This window comes from Mobula birostris, chromosome 2, assembly GCF_030028105.1.
Source record: "Mobula birostris isolate sMobBir1 chromosome 2, sMobBir1.hap1, whole genome shotgun sequence".
Lineage (NCBI taxonomy): Eukaryota > Metazoa > Chordata > Chondrichthyes > Myliobatiformes > Myliobatidae > Mobula > Mobula birostris.
The window spans coordinates 144,411,938-144,434,441 of NC_092371.1; the positions used below are offsets into that span (position 1 = coordinate 144,411,938).

The following is a 22,504-nucleotide window of genomic DNA, read 5'->3' on the forward strand; positions in this document are numbered from 1 at the left end:
TTGAATTGAAGAAATTGTTGGAGAATTGTCAGTTCAGTGATGGGCTTAATGATGTACTGACAGATTGTTTAGTTTGTGAAATCTTACAAGAAAGCGTTCAAAGATGACTACAAAGATGAAGCACAACTTATTTAAAAGAACAGCTGAAGGTCGCTGTATCAGTGGAACAAGCAGCAGAGACGCAGCTGAGCTGCAGTCAGGAATGAAAGTAAGCGTGAACAAAATTGCAGTGTCTAAACAGAAACCTGCCTGGTTGAACAGATTGTGTTATTGTTGTGGCAGGGGCTCACATACTCCAGTCCAATGTAGGTTTAAAGGCAAAACTTGCTGAAAATTCAACAAAGTAGAACGGTATTTATACCGTTATATAAATAGCAAAAGGATAGTGAGGGATAAAATTGGTCCCTTAGAGAATCAGAGTGGATGGCTATGTGTGGAGCCAAAAGAGATGGGGGAGATTCTTAACAATTTCTTCGGTATTCACTAAGGAGAAGGATATTGAATTGTGTAAGATAAGGGAAACGGGTAGGGAAGTTATGGAAACTATGATAGTTAAAGAAGAAGTAGTACTGGAGCTTTTAAGGAACATAAAAGTGGATAAGTCTCCAGGTCCTGACAGGATATTCCCTAGGACATTGAGGGAAGTTAGTGTGGAAATAGCAGGGGCTCTGACAGAAATATTTCAAATGTCATTAGAAACGGGGATGGTGCCGGAGGATTGGCGTATTGATCATGTTGTTCCATTGTTTAAAAAGGATTCTAAGAGTAAACCTAACAATTATCGGCCTGTGAGTTCGACGTCAGTAGTGGGTAAATTGATGGAAAGTATTCTTAGAGGTGGTATATATAATTATCTGGATAGACAGGGTCTGATTAGGAACAGTCAACACGGATTTGTGCGTGGAAGGTCATGTTTGACAAATCTTATTGAATTTTTTGAAGAGGTTACTAGGAATATTGACGAGGGTAAAGTGGTGGATGTTGTCTATATGGACCTCAGTAAGGCCTTTGACAAGGTCCCACACGGAAGGTCGGTTAGGAAGGTTCAATCGTTAGGCATTAATATTGAAGTAGTAAAATGGATTCAACAGTGACTGGATGGGAGATGCCAGAGAGTGGTGGTGGAAAACTGTCAGATTGGAGGCCGGTGACCGGTGGTGTGCCTCAGGGATCTGTACTGGGTCCAATGTTATTTGTCATATACATTAATGATCTGGATGATGGGGTGGCAAATTGGATGAGTAAGTATGCAGATGATCCTAAGATAGGTGGAGTTGTGGATAATGAAGTAGGTTGCAGAGAGATTTACGCCAGTTAGAAGAGTGGGCTGAAAGATGGCAGATGGAGTTTAATGCTGATAAATGTGAGGTGCTACCCTTTGGTAGGACTAATCAAAATAGGACATACATGGTAAATGGTAGGGCATTGAAGAATGCAGTAGAATAGAGGGATCTAGGAATAATGGTGCATAGTTCCTTGAAGGTGGAATCTCATGTGGATAGGGTGGTGAAGAAAGCTTTCGGTATGCTGGCCTTTGTAAATCAGAGCATTGAGTATAGGAGTTGGGATGTAATGTTGAAATTGTACAAGGCATTGGTGAGGCCAAATTTGGAGTATTGTGTACAGTTTTGGTCACCAAATTATAGGAAAGATGTCAACAAAATAGAGAGTACAGAGAAGGTTTACTAGAATGTTACCTAGGTTTCGTCACCTAAGTTACAGAGAAAGGTTGAACAAGTTGGGTCTTTATTCTTTGGAACGTAGAAGGTTGAGGGGGGACTTGATAGAGGTATTTAAGATTATGAGAGAGATAGATAGAGTTGACGTAGATAGGCTTTTTCTATTGAGAGTGGGGGAGATTCAAACAAGAGGACATGAGTTGAGAGTTAAAGGGCAAAAGTCTAGGGGTAACATGAGGGGGAACTTCTTTACTCAGAGAGTGGTGGCTGTGTCCTGCAGAAGTGGTTGAGGCAGGTTCGATGTTGTCGTTTGAAGTTAAACTGGACAGCTATATGGACAGGAAAGGAATGGAGGGTTATGGGCTTGAGTGCAGGTCGGTTGGGTTTGGAGAGAGTAAGATTTTGGCACGGACTAGAAGGGCCGAGATGGCCTGTTTCCATGCTGTAATTGTTATATGGTTACATACAAAGCACAATTCAGGCAGATGAGAATAAATGCACTGCACAAAGAAGAGATAAAGATGAAAAGTCAAGTTGCAATTTCAAAAAGAGCACTAATTTGCAAGCTATTGATGAAAAATCTGATAGTGATGAGACTAACACTGCACTGACTAGCCTTGAGATTTACAATTTGAAAACTAACAGGAGACGAGCAACAAAGAAGAGAAAATCTGCAGATGCTGAAAATCCAAGCAACACACATACAAAATGCTGGAGGATTTCAGCAGGCCAGGCAGCATTTATGGAAAAGAATACAGTTGACATTTCGGACCAAGACCCTTCATCAGGACAAGGAATATGGCTTACACTGGAAGTGAATGGCAAATTAATTAAAACGGAATTGGACACTGGCTCGACTGCTTAAATCATTCCACAAAATGAGTGTGAATGGCATTTCAAAGATGCTGAACTGAAGCCTGCAAAAATCCAAATAAGAACTTATACTAGAGATAAGATAATTCCTGTGGGAATGACATTCGTAACAGTGAAATACAACAACTGACAAGCCACATTGAGCTTGTATGTGGTAGAAACAGAAAGGCCAACATTGTGGGATCGTGATTGGCAGAGACAACTACAACTTGATTGGAGATCTACCCACCATTTATATGCCTCATCCCCTGTAATAGAGTCAACTAAAAGTGAATTAAGAAAGGTACTAGAAAATGCCATGGTTGTGTTCAGGATAGCACTGGAAAACTCAAACATATCAAGGGTAAAATAATGTTAAATGGAAATGCCACACCCAAATTTTACAAAGCCTGTCTGGTTCCTTGTACCTTCCATGATAAAGTAGCCAGTGAGCTAGATCAAATGTAGGCTGAAAGAATTGTTTCCAAGTTGAGTGGAGCCTCTGGACGTGTCAGTGGTCCCATAGCCAAAAAGAATGGGTCTGTCATCTGTGATGATTTTAAGGTCACCATTAACCCAGTACTAAAAGTAGATCAATATCCTCTGCCCAGGATTGAGGATACCTTTACAAAACTTTCTGGGGGAAACACTTCAGCGAAGTGAATTTTGCTGAGTCCTGCCTACAGATGGAGATGGAAGAAGAGTCCAAAGTGTTTTTCTCCTTAAACACTCATGAGGGGCTTTATCACTGTAGTATAATTATCTCTGGAGTAGCATTTGCACCTGCAATCTGGCAGAGAGCTATGGATCAGGTGCAGCAAGGCTGCCTGGGCACTCTGTGTGACCTGGATGACATCATTGTTACCAGTGAGGATGACAAGGAACATCTCCAAAATCTCAAAATAATGTTAAAAAGATTAGAAGATTACAGGCTCAGAGCATGACGTGACAAGTGTGAATTCTTTAAGTCAAGCATCACTTACTGTCTTCATGCCATTGATGCACAAGATTTACACAAGTGTGCTGAAAAAAATTCAAGTAGGGGTGGATGACCCATGGCAAAAGGCCCTTTCACATTTATGGCCCTTTTTAGGATTTGTCAACTACTATAACAGCTTCCTGCCAAACCTGGCAACACACACACAAAATGTTGGAGGAACTCAGCAGGCCAGGCAGCATCTAGGAAAAGAGTACAGTCGACGTATCGGGCCGAGACCCTTCAGCAGGACCCTTCGGGAGCCCTGCCAAAGGGTTTTGGCCGGAAATGTTGACTGTACTCTTTTCCTAGATGCTGCCTGGCCTGCTGAGTTCCTCCAGCATTTTGTGAGTTGCTTGGATTTCCAGCATCTGCAGATTCTCTCTTATTTGTGACTGGCTACTATGATCCACCTTTGAACTCATTAGTACAGATGGGGAAGAAATGGCAATGAACAAAGCAGTGTGAGGTGGCTTTCAAAAAGGAAGAATGTTGACATCAGACACTGTACTTGTGCATTATGATTCTCATCATCCAGTGAAGCTTACCTGTGATGCCTCACCTTATGGTTCAGGTGCAGTCACGTCACATGTTATTAGTGATGGAAGTGAACGCCCCAAAGCTTTTGCATCACATTCCCTTACTGCTGCAGAGATATACTACACAGAGATTGACAGAGAGGCCTTGTGTCTGGTTTGGGGTTTTCAACCAATACCTGTACGGGAGAGAGTTTACCCTCATTACAGATCACCTATCACTAGTATCTATTTTCATTTCACAGAAGAGTGTCCCACTAACAGCAGCAGCTTGAATGCTGAGATGGGTTCTCTTTCTAGGAGGACACAATTACAAGATTGAATTTGAGAGGACAACTCATCATGGAAATGCTGATAGATTGTCTGCTTTACCCTTGGAAAAGAGAATACCTGAAAAATTTACAAAAGAGGACATTGCTTTTGACATATTCCCCTTAATTAAAATTGAAAGCCTCCCTATTATGACAGAGATGATCCACAGGGAAACCAGAAAACGCCCCACACTGTCAGGTCTACATGGTAATCCAAAATGGCTGGTGTGTGCTGCAGAAATTCTCCCATTTTTACCAGCATCAGGATGAGCCAGCTCTTCACGGAGGTTATCTTATGTGAGGATTGAGAATTGTTGTACCGTTCAAACTGAGAACTACATGCTGGTCATCTAGGTGTGGTCAAAATGAAAGTGTTGGCTTGAAGCTTTATCAGGTGGCCTGGGGTAGATCAGATTGAGCTACTTGCCATGCACTGTTTGGGATGCCAGCACATCCAGAAAATGCCAAAAGCAGTGCCTCTCCATCCCTAGGAATGGCCTGCATTGTCCTGGCAGAGGATTCATGCGGATTTTGCCGGCCCCTTCAAGAGTACAAATTTTTTGGTTGTAATGAATGCAGCTATAAAATGGCCAGGCATGTTCCCAATAGCCTCCTCTACAGTCTTGCACACTTTGGATGTGATGAGAAGCCTCTTCTCAAGGACCTGTCTTAGTCAGTGACAATGGACCATAGTTTGTTATGGAACAGTTTCAGTCATTCCTGAAAATTAATGGAATCAGACATATTACATCTGCACTGTACTACCCAGCTACAAAAGGCTTGACGGGAAGACTTGTCCAGAGTCTAAAGAATGCACTGAGAGCAATGTCAGCAGAACACACTACATTGGCACTGACTCAGAAGCTCGCAAATTTTCTCTTTGCTTATCGCAATGCAGCACACTCCACAACTAACAACTTACCAACTCTGGTGGGTCACCTCTTGTGCTCATGCTAGGATCTCCTCAAGCCTAATCTCAGAAGGGATATGCAGGATAAACAGCTGAGACAAATTGAGGGTTCTTCATGGAACATAGAAGAGTACAGCACAGGAACAGACCATTCGACCCACAGTGTTGTGCAGAACCAGCAAAGAAGCAAATCAAAAAATGCCCAAACACTAATCCTGCCAACCTACACCATGTCCATATCCCTCCATCTTCCCTATGTCCATGTGCCTATCCAAATTACTCTTAAAAGCCTCTAATATATTTGCCTCTACCACCATACCAGACAGAACATTCCAGGTATCCACAACACGATGTGTAAAAGACTTAGCTCTCACATTCCCCTTGAACTTACCGCCTCTCACCTTCAATGTATGCCTCTGCTATTACGTTTGTAGATGTTTCAATCCTGGGAAACAGATACACTCTGTCCACTTTACCTCTCTCACCATCTTGTAAACCTCTCTCACATCTCCCCTGAGTCTGCGACAGTCCAGAGAACACAACCCAAGTTTGTCCAGCCTCTCGTGACAGCACATGCCCTCTAAGTCGGGCAGCACCTTAGTAAACCCCTTCTGCACCCTCTCCAAAGCCTCAACATCTTTCCTATAGTGGGGTGACCCGAACTATATGCAGTACTCCAGATGTGGCCTGATCAGAATTTTATAAATGTGCAACATGACCTCCTAACTTTTTTAGTTCAGTGCCTCGACTAATAACAACAATCCATATGTCTTCTTAACCACCTTCTCGACCTGTAAGGCCACTTTCAAGGAGCTATGAACTTAGATCCCAAAATCTCTCTGCTCATGGGACCTTGCCCTTTGCAGTGTGCTGTTTCCTTTCATTTGCCTTGCTGACGTGCACACCACATGCTTATCTGCAACTGGTCTATATTGTGCTGTATTCTTTGCCAGTCTTCTACACTATCCACAAATCCACCAATCTTGGTATCATCTGCAAAGTTACTAACCCATACATCTACATTTTCAGCCAGGTCCCTTGTATATATTACAAACAGCAGAGATCCCAGCACAGATCCCTGCGGAACTCCACTAATTACAACTTTCAAACAAGGAGGTTCGATGTTTCACTCCTAGATAAACAGTCCTGATGAGGGACTACAGAGATGATCAAAAGTAAGTATGTGGAAAGGTTAAGGACAGAACTGGGCCACTTCCTACACAGTGGAGATTGTGTCTGATGTCATTTGGAGATGACAGATCGATCAGTTGAGGAGAGCAGAATCAGTTCTTAGGGAAGGTGTCCAGAGCTGTGAGAATCACTTCCTGCAGTCCCAGAGACAATTACAACTGGCACGGAGGAGGCCCAGAATCTGCGATTGTTTCACAGCAAGTCTCACCTACTGAGCAGAGCGACTCCCTCCTTGTCAGGAATGGCGTTATCACGCAAGAGTTAGAAATCCTGCACAGCAATTAAATTTTTAAGCTTGAATGCGACAAATTAAAATTTACTATGCTGTAGATGTTGATATAGTAGTTTTATTATATAATATAGTGTGTGTGTGTGTGTGTGTGTGTAAAAATGACTAGAGGGTAATACATCACATATTTGAATTGAGATTTATTCTCTGTTGTGTTGGAGTTTATAGCTAAGCAGCGAGGTGTGTTGTGTATTTAATATTTTAGTAATATTTGAGTAATATTGTATACATATTGTTTGATTAAACATTCTTGGTTGTTTACGTAATTAATTATAGATTATACAGTGCCTTGTACAGGTATTCAGCCCTCACTTGTTTGTTCACATAAATGAGTGTCACAACCAGAGATTTTGATGATCTTAACTGAGAAATTTTATTTGTGAATCACGTGCTTCTTTTTTTCCTCACTGGAGCCCCAAAACAGGGAAAAAGCATGAAAAACCAATAATTCAGAAACTGAAATGACAGCAGTTCAAAAGTGTTCATCTCCCTTTGCTAAGTACTTAGTTGAACGACCTCTGACAGCTATTACAGCCAGAAGTCTTTTTGGATAACTATTTATTAGCTTTGCACAATGTGGTGGTGCAAGATTTGCCGTTTCGTCCTTGCAAAATTGTTCAAGCTGTGCAAGGTTAGTTGGAGAGCTGCAAGGGCAGCAATCAAGATCTTGCCAGGGATGTTCAATTGAGCTGAGGTCAGAACTCTGACTGGGTCACCCAAGGACATCAATTTTCTTCATTTGAAGCCACTCCATTGTTGCTCTGGCAGTGTGCTTTGGGTCGTTGTCGTGCTGTAAGATGAACTTCCTTCCCAGTTTAATCTTTCTGGCAGTGGTTTGCAGGTTTTATCCAGGATCTCTCTGTATTTAGAAGCCTGTCAATCCTGACCAGATTTCCAGTCCCTGCTGCTGAAAAGCACCCCCATAGCAGGATGCTACCTCCACCATACTTCACAGTAAGGATGGTGTAACTGTCTTATGTGCAGTATTAGATTTAAGCCACATGTACCGCTTAATGTTGAGGCTAAGAAGTTCCACTTTAGACTCATCTGACCACAAGACCTTCTTCCACATCTTTACAGTATCTTCGAAATGATGCTTTGCAAAATCTTGATGGGCAAGGATATACTTTTGTTTTAGCCAGGGCTTCTCTCTTGCCAGTCTTCCATAAATACCCTTTCAGTGCAAGGCCTTAGAGGTTGCAGAGCCATGAACTTCATCTCCAGTTGCAGCCACTGAATTTTGCAGCTCACTCAGAGTGACTGTTGGCATCACAGTAGCCTCTCTTACACGTGCCATTCTTCTCCGGTGACTAAGTTTAGAAGGACAGCCTGACCTAAGTACAGGCTGTGGTTTCATATTTTTTCCACTTTTTCACAATGGACAGCATTGAGCTCCAAGGTATGTTCAGTGTCTTTAAGATGGTCCGGTACCCTTCTACAGATTTGCACTTCTCTATTATCATTTCTCTGACTTGTCTTGTATCTTCTTTTGTCTTCATTTTGGTTTGGTCTGCTGAAATCTGCCGTTGTGTTAGATCCTACAGAGAGAGATTTATTCAGGTGATTCCCCCAATTTTCTGCATCAACAAATTGGATGAGTTAGTAAGGTAATATATAGTATTGCACTAGAGGAAAGTTAGCATAGTAATTACATAGGAGATGAATACTTCTTCAGCCTCACATTTTGGGTTTTTAATGTTTCATAAATTGTTGCCATGTTTTGGAATTTTAACTTCTGACTTGTCATGGTGCACAATATTTCATTGATTAAATTTTTTTTAAGTCCTTCAATGTATTTTAATTTCAGAAAATGAGATGGCAGAATGTGAAAATAGTTGTGGGGTCTGAATCCTTTTTCAAGCCACTCTATGTAAAAGTACGTGAATGGCATACATCATCATGCCATCGCATCATATGTGAGTGCCTCATTGAAGATAAATAAGTAGACAAGTATCCTGGCTCCAGTGTTTTTCTTTCAACTAGTTTCTGGAGTTACAACACACATCATGTACATCCCATCAATCTAGTCAGTGTTACAGACTTAAGAAAGCATCTTCACTAGATTAAATTCAGCAAGTAAGAAACAAATCCCTGTTTTAAAGCAAACAACAGGAATTCTGCAGATGCTGGAAATTCAAGCAAACACATAAAAGTTGCTGGTGAACGCAGCAGGCCAGGCAGCATCTCTAGGAAGAGGTGCAGTCGACGTTTCAGGCCGAGACCCTTCAGTTAGTCCTGAGGAAGGGTCTCGGCCTGAAACTAGAGATGCCGCCTGGCCTGCTGCGTTCACCAGCAACTTTGATGTGTTTGCCTGTTTTAAAGCAAGTGCTTTGAAAACAGTAAGTTTGATTTCTCAGAAGGTTTGTTTTACTTGCATTTCAATTTCACATTTAGGTGATGCTCTGTCAATTTTGGGAAGCAAAATGACTTTTCTCTGTCTCATAATGTTTGTGTCATGACTTAGCAGTGAGTTAAAGTTTGGGCGCAGTTGCATTCTCTAACTACTGTACTGTGTAATTGTAACATCCTTGCTCCACTGCCATTTTGAGTTGTTTTACTGATTTATGAGTCATGAGTCTTGAGTCATAGAACACTGCAGCAAAGGACAGGCCCTTCTGGAAATCTAAGCCATGCCAAACATTTATGCAAAGCCTTCCATTCCCTCCCATTCATTTTCCTATCCAATTTATTCTTAAATGTTGAAATCAAACCTGTATGCACCACTTCCGCTACTAGCTCGTTCCACACTCTCACCGCCCTGAGTGAAGAAGTAACCCCCTAACTTTGCCCTTAAACATTTCACCTTCACCCTTAGCCCATGATCTCTAATTCTAGTCTTAACCAACTTTAGTAGAAATAGTATTTACCATTATGTCGAGGAGGAGATCAGTTTGTTTGAAAATATTAAGTCCATTTGTGTGTGACATTTTGGTGCTGTTGGTAAAGTTACTACATCACAGCACCAGTGATTCTGGTTCAATCCCCACCTCCAGTGCTGTCTAGGTGGAGTTTGCAAGTTCTCCCTGTGACCTCATGATTCCCCAACCCATTAGCACTCTGGTTTCCTCCCACGTCCCTGAAATATGCAGGCCGGTAAGTGAATTGGCCACTGCAAGTTGTCTCGATTGTATTAGAGAGTGCTGGAATCTGGGGCAGAGTTTTTGAAATGTGAGAAGAATGAAACAGAATTTGTGTAATTAAATGCTGGATGGTGAGCTAAGGGCTTTGTTTCCATAGTGTATGATTCTGGGATGGTGGGTCACTTCGTAGTGTATGATTCTGGGATGGTGGCTCTATTACAAGCATAGCTAATTCTTCCCTTCCTTACCCATTCACACATCTCTCTTAGCACTTGATGTTTTCTAAGAATTTCTACGGATAAATGAGGTCTGCTTCCTACTGTTTCCCTTTCTGCTCTTCATTGCCCCTCCTGTTCACATCACTCAGTTAATGTGAATGGCAGGTGCTTTCCAGTTGGTTTTCTCAAGGACACCACCATGCTCTGAACACACATTGTTTGCAGCTGCTGAATGTGCATGCTCTGGATCCTCATTCCGTTCCTCACCCGTCGGTCTCTTATCACTCTTCCCACTCTTCTCACTGATAGAACATAGAACAGCACAGGAACAGGCCCTTCGTGCTGAAAATGATACCAAATTATACTAAATCTCTCGTGTGTGCAGGATTACAATTACCTGGGGATACGAATTGACAATAAACTGGACTGGTCAAAGAACACTGAGGCTGTCTACAAGAAGGGTCAGAGCCGTCTCTATTTCCTGAGGAGACTGAGGTCCTTTAACATCTGTCGGATGATGCTGAGGATGTTCTAGAGTCTGTGGTGGCCAGTGCAATCATGTTTGCTGTTGTGTGCTGGGGCAGCAGGCTGAGGGTAGTAGACACCAACAGAATCAACAAACTCATTCGTAAGGCCAGTGATGTTGTGGGGATGGAACTGGACTCTCTCACGGTGGTGTCTGAAAAGAGGATGCTGTCTAAGTTGCATGCCATCTTGGACAATGTCTCCCATTCACTACATAATGTACTGGTTGGGCACAGGAGTACATTCAGCCAGAGACTTATTCCTCCAAGAGACAGCACAGAGCGTCATAGGAAGTCATTCCTGCCTGTGGCCATCAAACTTTACAACTCCTCCCTTGGAGGGTCAGACACCCTGAGCCAATAGGCTGGTCCTGGACATTTCCTGGCATAATTTATATATTACTATTTAATTATTTATGGTTTTATTACTACTTAATTATTTATGGTGCAACTGTAATTCCCCCCGGGATCAATAAAGTATGACTATGACTATGACTAATTCATATACCTCCATTCATTTATATTATACTCAAAGAGCACTGCAGCATAGAAACCGGCCCTTTGACCCATCTTGTCAATGTTGAACTGTTATTCTGCTTAAACGTTAATTATCCTATCTGCTTCCACCCCATCACCCTACCCATCTCTATGTAAAAGAAAACTTGCCCTATACATCTTTAAACTTTCCCCTCTCATCTTAAATGCATGATTGTTTGGTGTCCAGTGACCCTCTTTCTCCCAATTTCCTCTTGGTTTCTCTTTCACTTGCGCGCCCCCCCCTCCGGGATTCTGCTTTGAGCTCCTCCTCACTCGTACTTGCTGGCCTCAATCTCAGCCTCCCAAATGTTCCCTGCAGCTTCTGTCCTATCTGTCTGTGTAGCTACCTGCCTTCTGTTGCCAGAGAAAGGACTGAGCTCTGATGATTCCATCCGAAAGCTATGGTAACCTCCAGATGCTGCAGCTGCAAGCTATACGAGGGTTTGAAGAGAACTTTGTATTATGTGGTCGTGTCATCTGTCCCAAAGAATTCATTCTTTCTGGTGTTGCCAAGCCCAGTAGATGTTAAAATGCCTTAGAAGCCTAATTATATTTTTTCTCTCTTCTCTCATAGGTAGCATTTTTGAAACTGGATTGATGGTAGTCATTACCAAATCAGAAAAGTGCATGGATTGGGAAGGACTTCGGTTTTTGCTCCGTGAATCAGTTTGCAGGGTAATAAAAATAGTTGGCTTTGAGAGGAGCTGCTTAAAATTAATGGAATTTGACATAATAGGCCAATGGAACAGCTTAATGACAGAACTGTGATCTCAGCATTTCAAAGAAAATAAAAAAGTAGGAAACACAGGAGATTTCTGCAGATGCTGGAAATCTTGAGCAATGCACACAAAATTCTGGAGGAACTCAGCATGTCAGGCAGCATCTATGTAGGGGGATGAATAGCTGATGTTTTGGCCGAGACCCTTCATCAGGACTGGAAGAAAAGGGGGCAGAAGCCAGAATAAGAAGGTGGGGGACAGGGGAGGAGTAGAAGCTGAAAGGTGATAGGCTTGACCAGGTGAGGGGGAGGATGGGAGAGATGAAGATGATGTGAAAATCTGGGAGTTGTTAGGTGGAATAGGCTATTTGCTGTTTGCAGTTATTTCGCCCTTCATTAAAAATGGCTGGTCATCTGCATTCCAGATCCACCTTTCTAATCGATAAGCAAATCTGTTGATTTGCCGGCATGAAGCTTGCAATTTCATTTGTTTGTATACTTGCAATTTCATTATAAATTAACTGTATTACTAGGAAGGTGAAAGCTTCAATTGACAGATCTGGAATATATCAAAATTCACACAATGTCCGGTGTATAGAAGTGGTGCTTCTTTTAAAGGCTTATAAATGTACTATGGTGACCTTGTCAGCTGAATGTGCTAAGGAACTTTTTGAAGAATGGAAGCCAATAAACCAAGAAGGTCACTTTAACTTAAGGGATTTAATAAGAAGGATTGTCTGTCACCCAGGCTGAAGGAAAAAAGCCTCTGATTAACTGTGCCACATTTGACTGCCTTTGGTGTGGTGCATCTCCATTTGGCTTTAAGGTGAATCGTGGTGTGTGTTCCAGGTTGAGAAATAGTTAAAGCCAGTCCTTCCAAATGTGAACTGTTGTGAAGGGCTCTGATTTGCAGTCTTTTTGGGATTGTTTTCCCCCTTGAGTTTATATGGATATTTCTGTCTATGCAATGTGTTAATGACTTCAGTGGGGATTGAGAGAGGGATTTGTGAATTTACATTAGTAAATTTATTTAATCATCAATTGTGATTAAATGCACCAGTTGTTTCACCTCCTTACTCTCGGTGTCTTTATTAAGGACTTATATAGGCACAGCAAGCAACTAGGCTTTGTACATTTCACCAAACTCATCACCTTGCCATATCTAGAGGCATGCAGTAAACATTCTACGTCAATCTACAAGATAAAGGAAACAGGAATTCTTCAGCACAGAATAGTTTAAATTTTCAGTTTATAATAAATCAAATGATAACTAATACCATGTTACATATGGGGACAGGCCATCTGATCTATAGAGCTTGCTCTGTCATGACATGATGCAGCCACAGAAGCAGAAGTTATATCAGAAGCGAGTCTCTGGCCAATTTAGGAAAACTCTGGGGAAGCTCCCTTCGACCATCACCCCGCCTGCAAGAGAGCTCAGCAACTCCCTATTCCAGATACCATGTTAGTAATCTCTTATTATGTAAAATGTCCACCTCTTGACATCTGGTCCAGTTCAATTTGAGGGACTGCAGCAAATTTATCCCAACCATGTACTCTGATAATCTCTGATGGTTGATGGCTCTCTGGAAAATAAACATTTTTCTAACTTGGCTCTATGTCTGTGTCTGTTAGATACTTTACCCTTTGGCCCCTTGAATCTATTGCATTAAACTGAGCAGGATATATAAATTAACTAGTCCTGTGTTTTTTGAAGGAAAATAGTTTCAATGATTCGGGCTGTCCTACCCAGTTGCTCTAAAAGCAGACATTATTTTGTTTACTTCAGCAGGACTTGTTTTGCGGATCAGAATGTGATGATGCTCCCAAATATAAAGCCTTGTCAGGACCAATTATGTTGTCTGATTTATGTCCTATTGTCCCAGCAATACAACTACGAAGCCTGTTTGCTTTTGCAAACTGCATGTGAGCCTTCAGTAATTTATCAATCAAGATCCCCAAGGTTTCCCTTCTCTTTTCTAATCTTTAATTGTGACAATTGTGTTTAGCAAACCGTCAAGAGTTACCTGGTCCTTGTTTGTTACATGCACCTGTTAGGGTGCATTCTCTGGATAGCTTATAAGGTAACCGTAGCCTTCAGCCAGAAGCAAATGTCATCAGCTGGTTCCCAACCTTCACAGAGTGTTTCAGCTCTTAACCACGACACTCTCCAGTTGGTGGGCCGGCAGTGGTGGCCAAATTACTGCCCATCTGCTCCTGGCTTCCAGCTTCCCTCCTCTCGCCTACTCCAAATCCAACACGGATCAAATGGCTAATCATTGTGGTGTGTTCCAGACACAGCGAAAAGCCTGGACTACTGCCTTTCTGGATGGATGTGTTGATATAGTGGTTCTGCGTCATGTGAGAAGTCAGCCTTCTTGCAAGCACAGAAAAGAAAATCTTACATTCCACATCCAGGAGAGAAATTGTCCCAAGCTGGGCATTTGTGGAAGAATCCTCTTCCTTTGGAATAAAGCATCCCTCTGCCAATTTCCAACTTGATGGAATAGTACCTTTGGCCCAGATCTTTCTCATGACCTTCCACAGCCTCCGAAGAAGTTTTGGGCATTTCTTATACACCTTATAAGGTTTGCTGCTTGGGCCTGGGGCAGCTGATGCTTCAGCTTTCCGGATGATGTCCTGGATTTCCTGCCATGTAGGCTCCTTTACATTCAGCTTAACTGATGGTTTTTCCAGTCTACGCGCAGCCCGATTGGTTCCTAGTCCCTGACCCCTCCATGGGTGGCTGTGTGCCTCCCGCAGGAACTCCTCTACCTCTGGCTTCGAGCTGGATAGTATACCAGATCTTTGTTGGCCAAGAAGAGTCCTGGTGAAGCTGAATGGATCTCTTACAAACTGCGCTCGCCTTTTCTCTTTCTTCCTTTTTTGCTGTTGTGGATATTCCGCCCTCTGGAGTTTGCACAGCTTATCCCGCAGCATACTGGTCAAGTCCTTGATACCTTCTTTTTCAGCTGGTGAACTGGTTTTAATCCTCTTGTTGAGTATCTTTAATTCGCCTCTCATGCAACGAACCTCCCTTTCCCTCCTATTCGGTTGCCACGGTAACTTGGGCTACTTTCTCCACTCCATTGGCCAAATCATTCCTTAGCTAGATTGTATGCTGTGGCTGTGAGTGAGTCGGTCTTTCTGTGTACTGGACCTGCTAAGACAACTTCCAGGATGCCATCTAGATCATCATTGAACTGCATCCAGGCGACGTTAAGTGATGATCTAGGCCATTTGATTGTGTCTTTCCTTAACGAATGGATTGGGGTAGCCGAAAAGGAACTCACTAGGTCTGTTGTTTGGTACTAAGGCGACTCAAGTACGGAGAGATCTTCAGCTGTGTGGGATGCTTCCTGGCTGGAAGTCTCCTGTGTCTCACTGAACACTAATTAGCCTCATCCATGTTGCACATCATCCTAAATCACTAACTTCTCAAGATTGCCCTTTACCCAAAGTATATTTGGTCAAAATTCCCAGCACTAATTCACACTTATTACTCATCTGCATGTCTGTGAGTCGTTCCATTAAAATTATCCTCCAAATCATTTATAGTGAGCAGCAATGGAAATGTCACTTGAAATTCTATTTGTAACAGGTTAATTCTGTTTCAAAATAACCTGTCAACATTTACTTCTCGAGAACAATGCCTGTATGACACCTTCCAAAGAGTGAGCAGCCACCAGACTCTTATTCTCCTTCACTAACCCTAACAACTTTCTAAGTTAGCCACAACTCACTAGAATAAACTGGACAGCAAAGATTTTGCTTCCTTGAATACTTTTGGGTGTATTTTATGGATTTCAGACTACTGGTCGTTAAAATCACCATGAAAATTCCTTATCCCGCACCATTTTTTTGAAATTGCCTACATTTTCTATTTTAATTCATCATTCAAGTCAATGACAAATGGCAAGATCAAGGAAGGCATTTTTGTTGGTCCACAAATCAAACAGGTCATCAATGACAAGAAATTCAAAAAGCTCCTAGACTGGAGAAAATTGCATGGAAAGCATTCAAGGATGTTGTTGAAAATTTTCTCAGCAACTACGAGGCACCAAACTATGTGCAGCTGGTTGACAACATGCTTCAAGCGAACAAAACCATGAAGCACAACACCTCACTAAAGATTCATTTCCTGCATTCCCATTTTGACTTCTTCCTGGCAAATCTTGGCACTGTCAGTGATAAGCATGGTGAAAGGTTTCACCAGGACATTGCAGTCATGGAGAAATGGTATCAGGACAACTGAAATCCATCAATACTGGCTGATTATTGTTGGACACTTAAGCGAGAAACCTCAGACACTGAGTACAAATGAAAATCATCAATAAAACGAACAAAACATTTTTAGCCTACTTGAACTATTTCAAAACATCAGCACCATTATGCAATGAACCATATTATATTCAATAAAGGTTAATGTCTTTCTCTAAATTCCTACATGGTACAAGTAGTCTGAAATTATATTTGTGTTCAGCTTCAAGTGGTCTACCATAAACAAATAAAAATTTCTGAGGAAGAAACACTTCTGCCAAAGAATTGTTATCCAGTGATATCAATCAATTGCTTCACACTTCTGATTCAAGAAATAGGAAATTTAAATAATATAGCAGCACAATGATTGATCCCTCTAATCTGAGATATAAAGCCAAGTAATTAGCTTATACCTCCTTGCTCTTTGGACTATATCTCTTCCCACCCTGTTACTTGTAAAAACGCCATCCCTTTCTCTCAATTCCTTCATCTTTGCCGCACATGCTGTCAGGATGAGGCTTTTCATTCTAGAACGAAGGAGATGTCCTCCTTTTTCCGAGAAAGAGGCTTCCCTTCCTCCACCATCAACGCTGCTCTCAACCGCATCTCTTCCATTTCACACGTCTGCTCTTACCCCATCCTCCTACCACCCTACCAGGGTAGGGTTCCTCTTGTCCTCACCTACCACCCCACCAGCCTACACATCCAACACATAATTCTCTGCAACTTCTGCCATCTACAATGGAATCCCACTGCCACGCACATCTTTTCCTCCCCTCCCCACTTTCTGCTTACGGCAGGGGTCGCTCCCTAACAAATCCCTTCTCCATTCGTCTGTCCCCCACTGATCACCTTCCTGCCACTTATCCTTGCAAGTGGAACAAGTGCTACACCTGCCCCTAGTACCTCCTTCCTCACTACCATTCAGGGCCTCAAACAGTCCTTCCAGGTGAGCCAACACTTGATCTGTGAGTGTGTTGAGGTCATATTCTGTGTTCGGTGCTCCTTGTGTGGCCTTCTGTATGTCGATGAGACCCGACATAGATTGGGAGACCATTTCGCCGAGCACCTATGCTCTGTCTGCCAAAAGAAACGGATCTCTCAGCATCCACCCAAATTAATTACACCTCCCATTCCCATTCCAATATGGCAATCCATGGCCCCCTCTACAGCCGGGTGAGACCACACTCAGATTGGAGGAGCAACACCTTATATTCTGCCTGGGTAGCCTCCAAGCTGATGGCGTAAACATCGATTTCTCGAACTTCCAGTAATGCCCCCCCCCCGCCCTCTCCTTCACCATTCCCCATCCCCTTTTCCCTCTCTTACCTTATCTCCTTGCCCACCCATCACCTCCCTCCTTTTCTTTCTTCCATGGCCTTTTGTTCTCTCCTGTCACACTCTCCCCTCTCCAACCCTCTTTCACCAATCAACTTCCCAGCTCTTTACGTCATCCCTCCCCCTCCCAGTTTCACCTATCACCTTGTGTTTCCCTCTCCCCTCCCCCCACATTTTGAATCTACTCTTCATCTTTTTTCCTCCTGTCCTGCCAAAGGGTCTCTGCCTGAAATATTGACTGTCCTTTTTCCCCATAGATGCTGCTGGCCTGCTGAGTTCCCCCAGCATTTTGAGTGCTTTGCTGGAATTTCCAGCATCTGCAGATTTTCTCTTGTTTTCCAGTAGTTTATATTGCTGTTCATCCTGCACAATAGTGAAATACAGCAAGAGTGATCTGGGCATGTATTGATTAGTTCCTGATGTTGCATAGATTTTGTTAAAAGAATGATATTGCCTGCATTTTAAGAGCATCAATAATTAATGAGCTAGCCCAGAATCACCAGTTGTGATTCATGGGTTGCAAGGTGAGAGATCTAAATCAGCTCACGCACAGCATCCACCTTCAAAAGACAAATGATCTGAACTTTGACTGCGTTTAGAAGCTCTACTACAAAAAAAATCTTGTTGAAGATGACTAGATGCTCAATATTTTAGTTTGGGCATCAGTTCCATTGCCAAAGTTTCATAGTGATGCACTAAAAAACATATCTACATGGGTTTCATTGCAAAGTGAACTTTTTTATTTGTCTTTACATTGATCATATAGGGGATAACCACATAATCCATCCAATAAACATCTGATAAAAGCTGTACTGTGATCCCTTTAGTGTTGCTACCATGAGAGTCATCTTACAGATGCCTTGTCAGTCTCTTCAGAACCTAATTATCTGCACAACATTCCACGACGCAAGCAGTAGCTAATAGAATTATGTGCGTATAAGTTAGATTTCAGCTTTTCTGTGCTCCAAGACAATGTTGTGTATATCACTAGCCTCAGGTCAGAGCCCACAAATTGACTACAAAGAAATATGTCACAGGTTACAGTTTCCACAAAAAAGATATATTAAATTGTGATCTGTATAGGTCCTGAAAACAGCAGGCTGATATTCTTTTCCAAAAATAAACTTTATTCATAAAATATCAGAATCAGGTTTATTATCACCGGCATGTGACATGAAATTTGTTAACTTAGCAGCAGCAGTTCAATGCAATACATAATCTAGCAGAGAGAGAAAAAAATAAATAAAAGAAAACATAATAATTAAATAAATCAATTATATATATTGAATAGATAATTAAAAAATATGCAAAAACAGAAATACTGTATATTAAAAAAGTGAGGTAGTGTCCAAGGGTTCAATGTCCATTTAGGAATGGGATGGCAGAGGGGAAGAAGCTGTTCCTGAATCGCTGAGTATGTGCTTTCAGGCTTCTGTATCTCCTAGCTGATGGTAACAGTGAGAAAATTCAATGCCCTGGGTGCTGGAGGTCTTTAATAATGGATGCTGCCTTTCTGAGACACTGCTTCCTAAAGATGTCCTGGGTACTTTGTAGGCTAGTGCCCAAGATGGAGCTGACTAGATTTACAATCTTCCGCAGCTTCTTTTGGTTCTGTGCAGTAGCCCCTCTATACCAGACAGTGATGCAGCCTGTCAGAATGCTCTCCACGGTACAAATATAGAAGTTTTTGAGTGTATTTGTTGACATGCCAAATCACTTCAAACTCCTAATAAAGTATAGTCGCTGCCTTGCCTTCTTTATGACATCAATGTGTTGGGACCAGGTTAAAGATCTCAAAGATCTTGACACCCAGGAATTTGAATCTGTTCACCCTCTCCATTTCTAATCCCTCTATGAGGATTGGTATGTGTTCCTTTGTCTTACTCTTCCTGAAGTCCATAATCAGCTCTTTCGTCTTACTGACATTGAGTGTCAGGTTGTTGCTGTGGCACCACTCCACTAGTTGGCATATCTCACTCCTGTACGCCCTCTTGTCACCACCTGAGATTCTACCAACAATGGTTGTATCATCAGCAAATTTATAGATGGTATTTGAGCTATGCCCAGCCACACAGTCATGTGTATACGGAGAGTAGAGGAGTGGGCTAAGCCCACATCCCTGAGGTATGCCAGTGTTGATCGTCAGCAAAGAGGATATGTTATCACCAATCGGCACAGACTGTGGTCTTCTGGTTGGGAAGTCAAGGATCCAATTACAGAGGGAGGTACAGAGGCTCAGGTTCTGCATTGGGAGCACTGGATACTGTTGATGACCTCAGCAGATTCACAGGTGAAGTGTTGCCTCACCTGGAAGGACTGAATGGAGGTGAGGGAGGAGGTGAATGGACAGGTGTAACATTTTTGCTGCTCGTAGGGATAAGTACCAGGAGGGAGATCAGTGGGGAGGGATGAATGGACAAGGGAATCATGAAGGGAGTGATCGCCTATGGAAAGCAGAGAGTTGGGGGTGGGGGAAAGGTACAGATATGTTTGATGGTAGCGTCCCGTTAAAAATGGCAGAAGTTGTGGAGAATGATGTGTTGGATGAGGAGGCTCATGGGGTGGTAGTGAGGACGAAAGGAACTCTATCACTGTTAAGGCGGCGGGAGGATAGGGTGAACACGGATGTCTGGGAAATAGAGGAATGTGAATGAGGGCAGCATCAATGGTGGAGGAAGGAAAAGCCCCAGTCTTTGAAGAAGGACGTCATCTCTGATGTCTAGGAAAGGAAAGCCTCTTGTCGGCAATTAGAGTCGAAAAATTCAGATCAGGCAGAAAACCAGAGATGGGTATCAAAGAAACGGAAGAGAAGTGTTGGGTGGGAGAAGGGGTTATCAGTGTGGAGTGGGGAATCCTTGCTAAAGAACTGGGCTTGGAGTCAGAGGAAAGGTTACCTGCAAATGCAAAATTAAATGTTCTTACCATTGTCACCAAGACTACCTGGGCACAATATGTGGTGTTGTTGTTCAGTTTGAGTTGGACCTCACCCTGGCAGCAGAGAAAACTGAGATGAGCAGGTTAGTAAGGGACTGGGGACGGGTGATGAAATGGTTTGCAATCACAAGCTCAGGATGGTAATTACATACAGAGGAGAGCTGCTCTGCAAATCAGTGGCTTAGTCCTCACACTTGCCAATGCAGAGGAGGACACATGCAGTGAGCATTGCCTACAGGGTGTTCAGTGCTGACTGCTGCCTGATTGATTTGTGGTATAGCATGACTTTCTGTAAGGTCTTTTCCAAGAAGTTTGAACGGTGCAGAAACGTACAATGGAATGTTAGATTGCACAACTAAAAGGACAGGCCTGAATTAATGGACCAATGCCAGAAAAAATAATCACAGCAGCTCTAGATGGCAATGTAACCTCTACAGCACTGTATTTAACAACTAAGATTTACTCAGCTTCACACACACACACAAGAGCTTCACAGGAATGCATTCTATCTCTGTTTCCTACTGTTTCTCCATTTAGTTTTTTTTATCGAGATACAACGTGGAACAGGTTCTTCTGGTCCTTTGAACCACACCATCCAGCAATCCCCCGATTTAATCCTAGCCTAGTCACAGGACAATTTACAATGACCTATTAACCTACCAACCGGTACACCTTTTGCACTGTGGGAGGTGTCACATACCCTGTGACGGGTTAAAGAACCAGCAGAAATGGAAAACACTTTGGAGTCCAGTATCGCTATTAACTAATGGTATTTATTAGCAACTACGCAATACGGTAATATAAATGCAGATGTTGTTGTTGTTGTTCATCCTTCGTAGTCATATCAAACGGGTTAGCAATGATTACATATAAGTAAGTGTGGAAATATATGAAAACCAAGCTTCTTCAAGTATAGGCGTAAATAGATAGTCTTACGATGATGAGTAAAGTTCAGTTCAGTTCGTGGCATTGAGTTGAGCAGCGATGGGGGGGGAGAGATTTGAGTCTTCAGGTGAGCTGACGCCGTCGTTCTTCCCATTGTCCTCCAAAATCCTTTAGAAGTCACCAGCTGTGACCAGAACAAAGGGGACTGTTCTTCTGTGGTGGTATTATCAACCCAGGCGAGGGTTGGACTCATGAATAACTCCCCACTGGTCACACCCTTCTTACACTGCGAGAGCCACTGATCGATCCTCCAAAACTTGCCTTTTCTGTGGCGCAACAAAGCTCATGCAGTGTCCAAAACCATGTGCCTGTGTGTCTATCAGCTGACCTATTTATTTCACCATGCTGAACACCAGCTGTCTATCAAGTAGCTCCTCCCTTCTCTCTCTGTAAGAACACAGAAGCTGACAGTGTCCTTGCAAAAGTGTAAACAAGCTGCAGAGAAACCATAACATCGATTGTCCATCAAATAACTCCACCTCTCTCTCTTTCCATGGCAAACCAAAAGCTAACAGCAGTAGTCAAGTGTCCTTGTAAAAGTGTAAACATGAGCTGAAAGAAAGACTCTGCCCTCTCTCTCAGCAGAAATCCAAAAGTTAGTCTCAGTTCTTTCTTGTGCCTTAAAGTGACTGTCCACAGCAAAAAGGAACCCCAGGGGTACATAACAGAGGAAACCGGAGTACTTGAAGGAATCCCATGTGGTCATGGCGAGAATATACAAGCTCCTTACAGGCAGGTGTGGGAACGCCTCACAAGTTGACCAAGCCTGAACTTGAATTTGAATTTATTTAACTCTTACATCCATCCCACAATGTGAGAGAGTAAAGATCTTTGTGTTATGACTCTGACTCAATGTACAGACATGTGAATTTATAAGAAAATGTATAATAAAAAGGTTGCTTGCTTTGTACTTTGCGAAAGAAATTGCCTATCTTAACTTGGAGTCACTCTATGGTATGAGGACCTGTCGTTGCATCTCTTCACCTGGCCTTTTCCATGAGCAGAGGGATATGAGAAAGGAATCCTCTAAATTAGTTTCTTGTTTGTTAATTGGCTACAAAGTGCTCTGCTGGTCTAAGCACAGTCTGAAAACTTTGGGAGATATGTGGGCAGTGTCCTATAACTTTTTGGAGCTGCCTTTTAAAGAATCCCATTGTGAGCTGAATGGATGTCTACGTGTTCACTCAACATTTTGTGTGGCTATCG

At 42.5% G+C, this 22,504-nt stretch overlaps 1 protein-coding gene across 2 annotated transcripts in view; it reads left to right on the forward strand.

The window, feature by feature from the left end:
• Window positions 1–22,504, forward strand: part of ube3d (ubiquitin protein ligase E3D) — a 268,872-nt gene that overhangs the window by 162,032 nt on the left and 84,336 nt on the right. The window contains exon 10 of one of the 2 annotated variants that reach the window (XM_072250053.1): window positions 11,678–12,889. The exons of the other annotated variant lie outside the window; for it this stretch is intronic. Coding sequence (XP_072106154.1) covers window positions 11,678–11,701 — 24 coding nt within the window. The 3' untranslated portion in view covers window positions 11,702–12,889. Of the gene's footprint in view, window positions 1–11,677; window positions 12,890–22,504 lie in introns of those variants that run through there. 2 annotated transcript variants of the gene reach the window in all.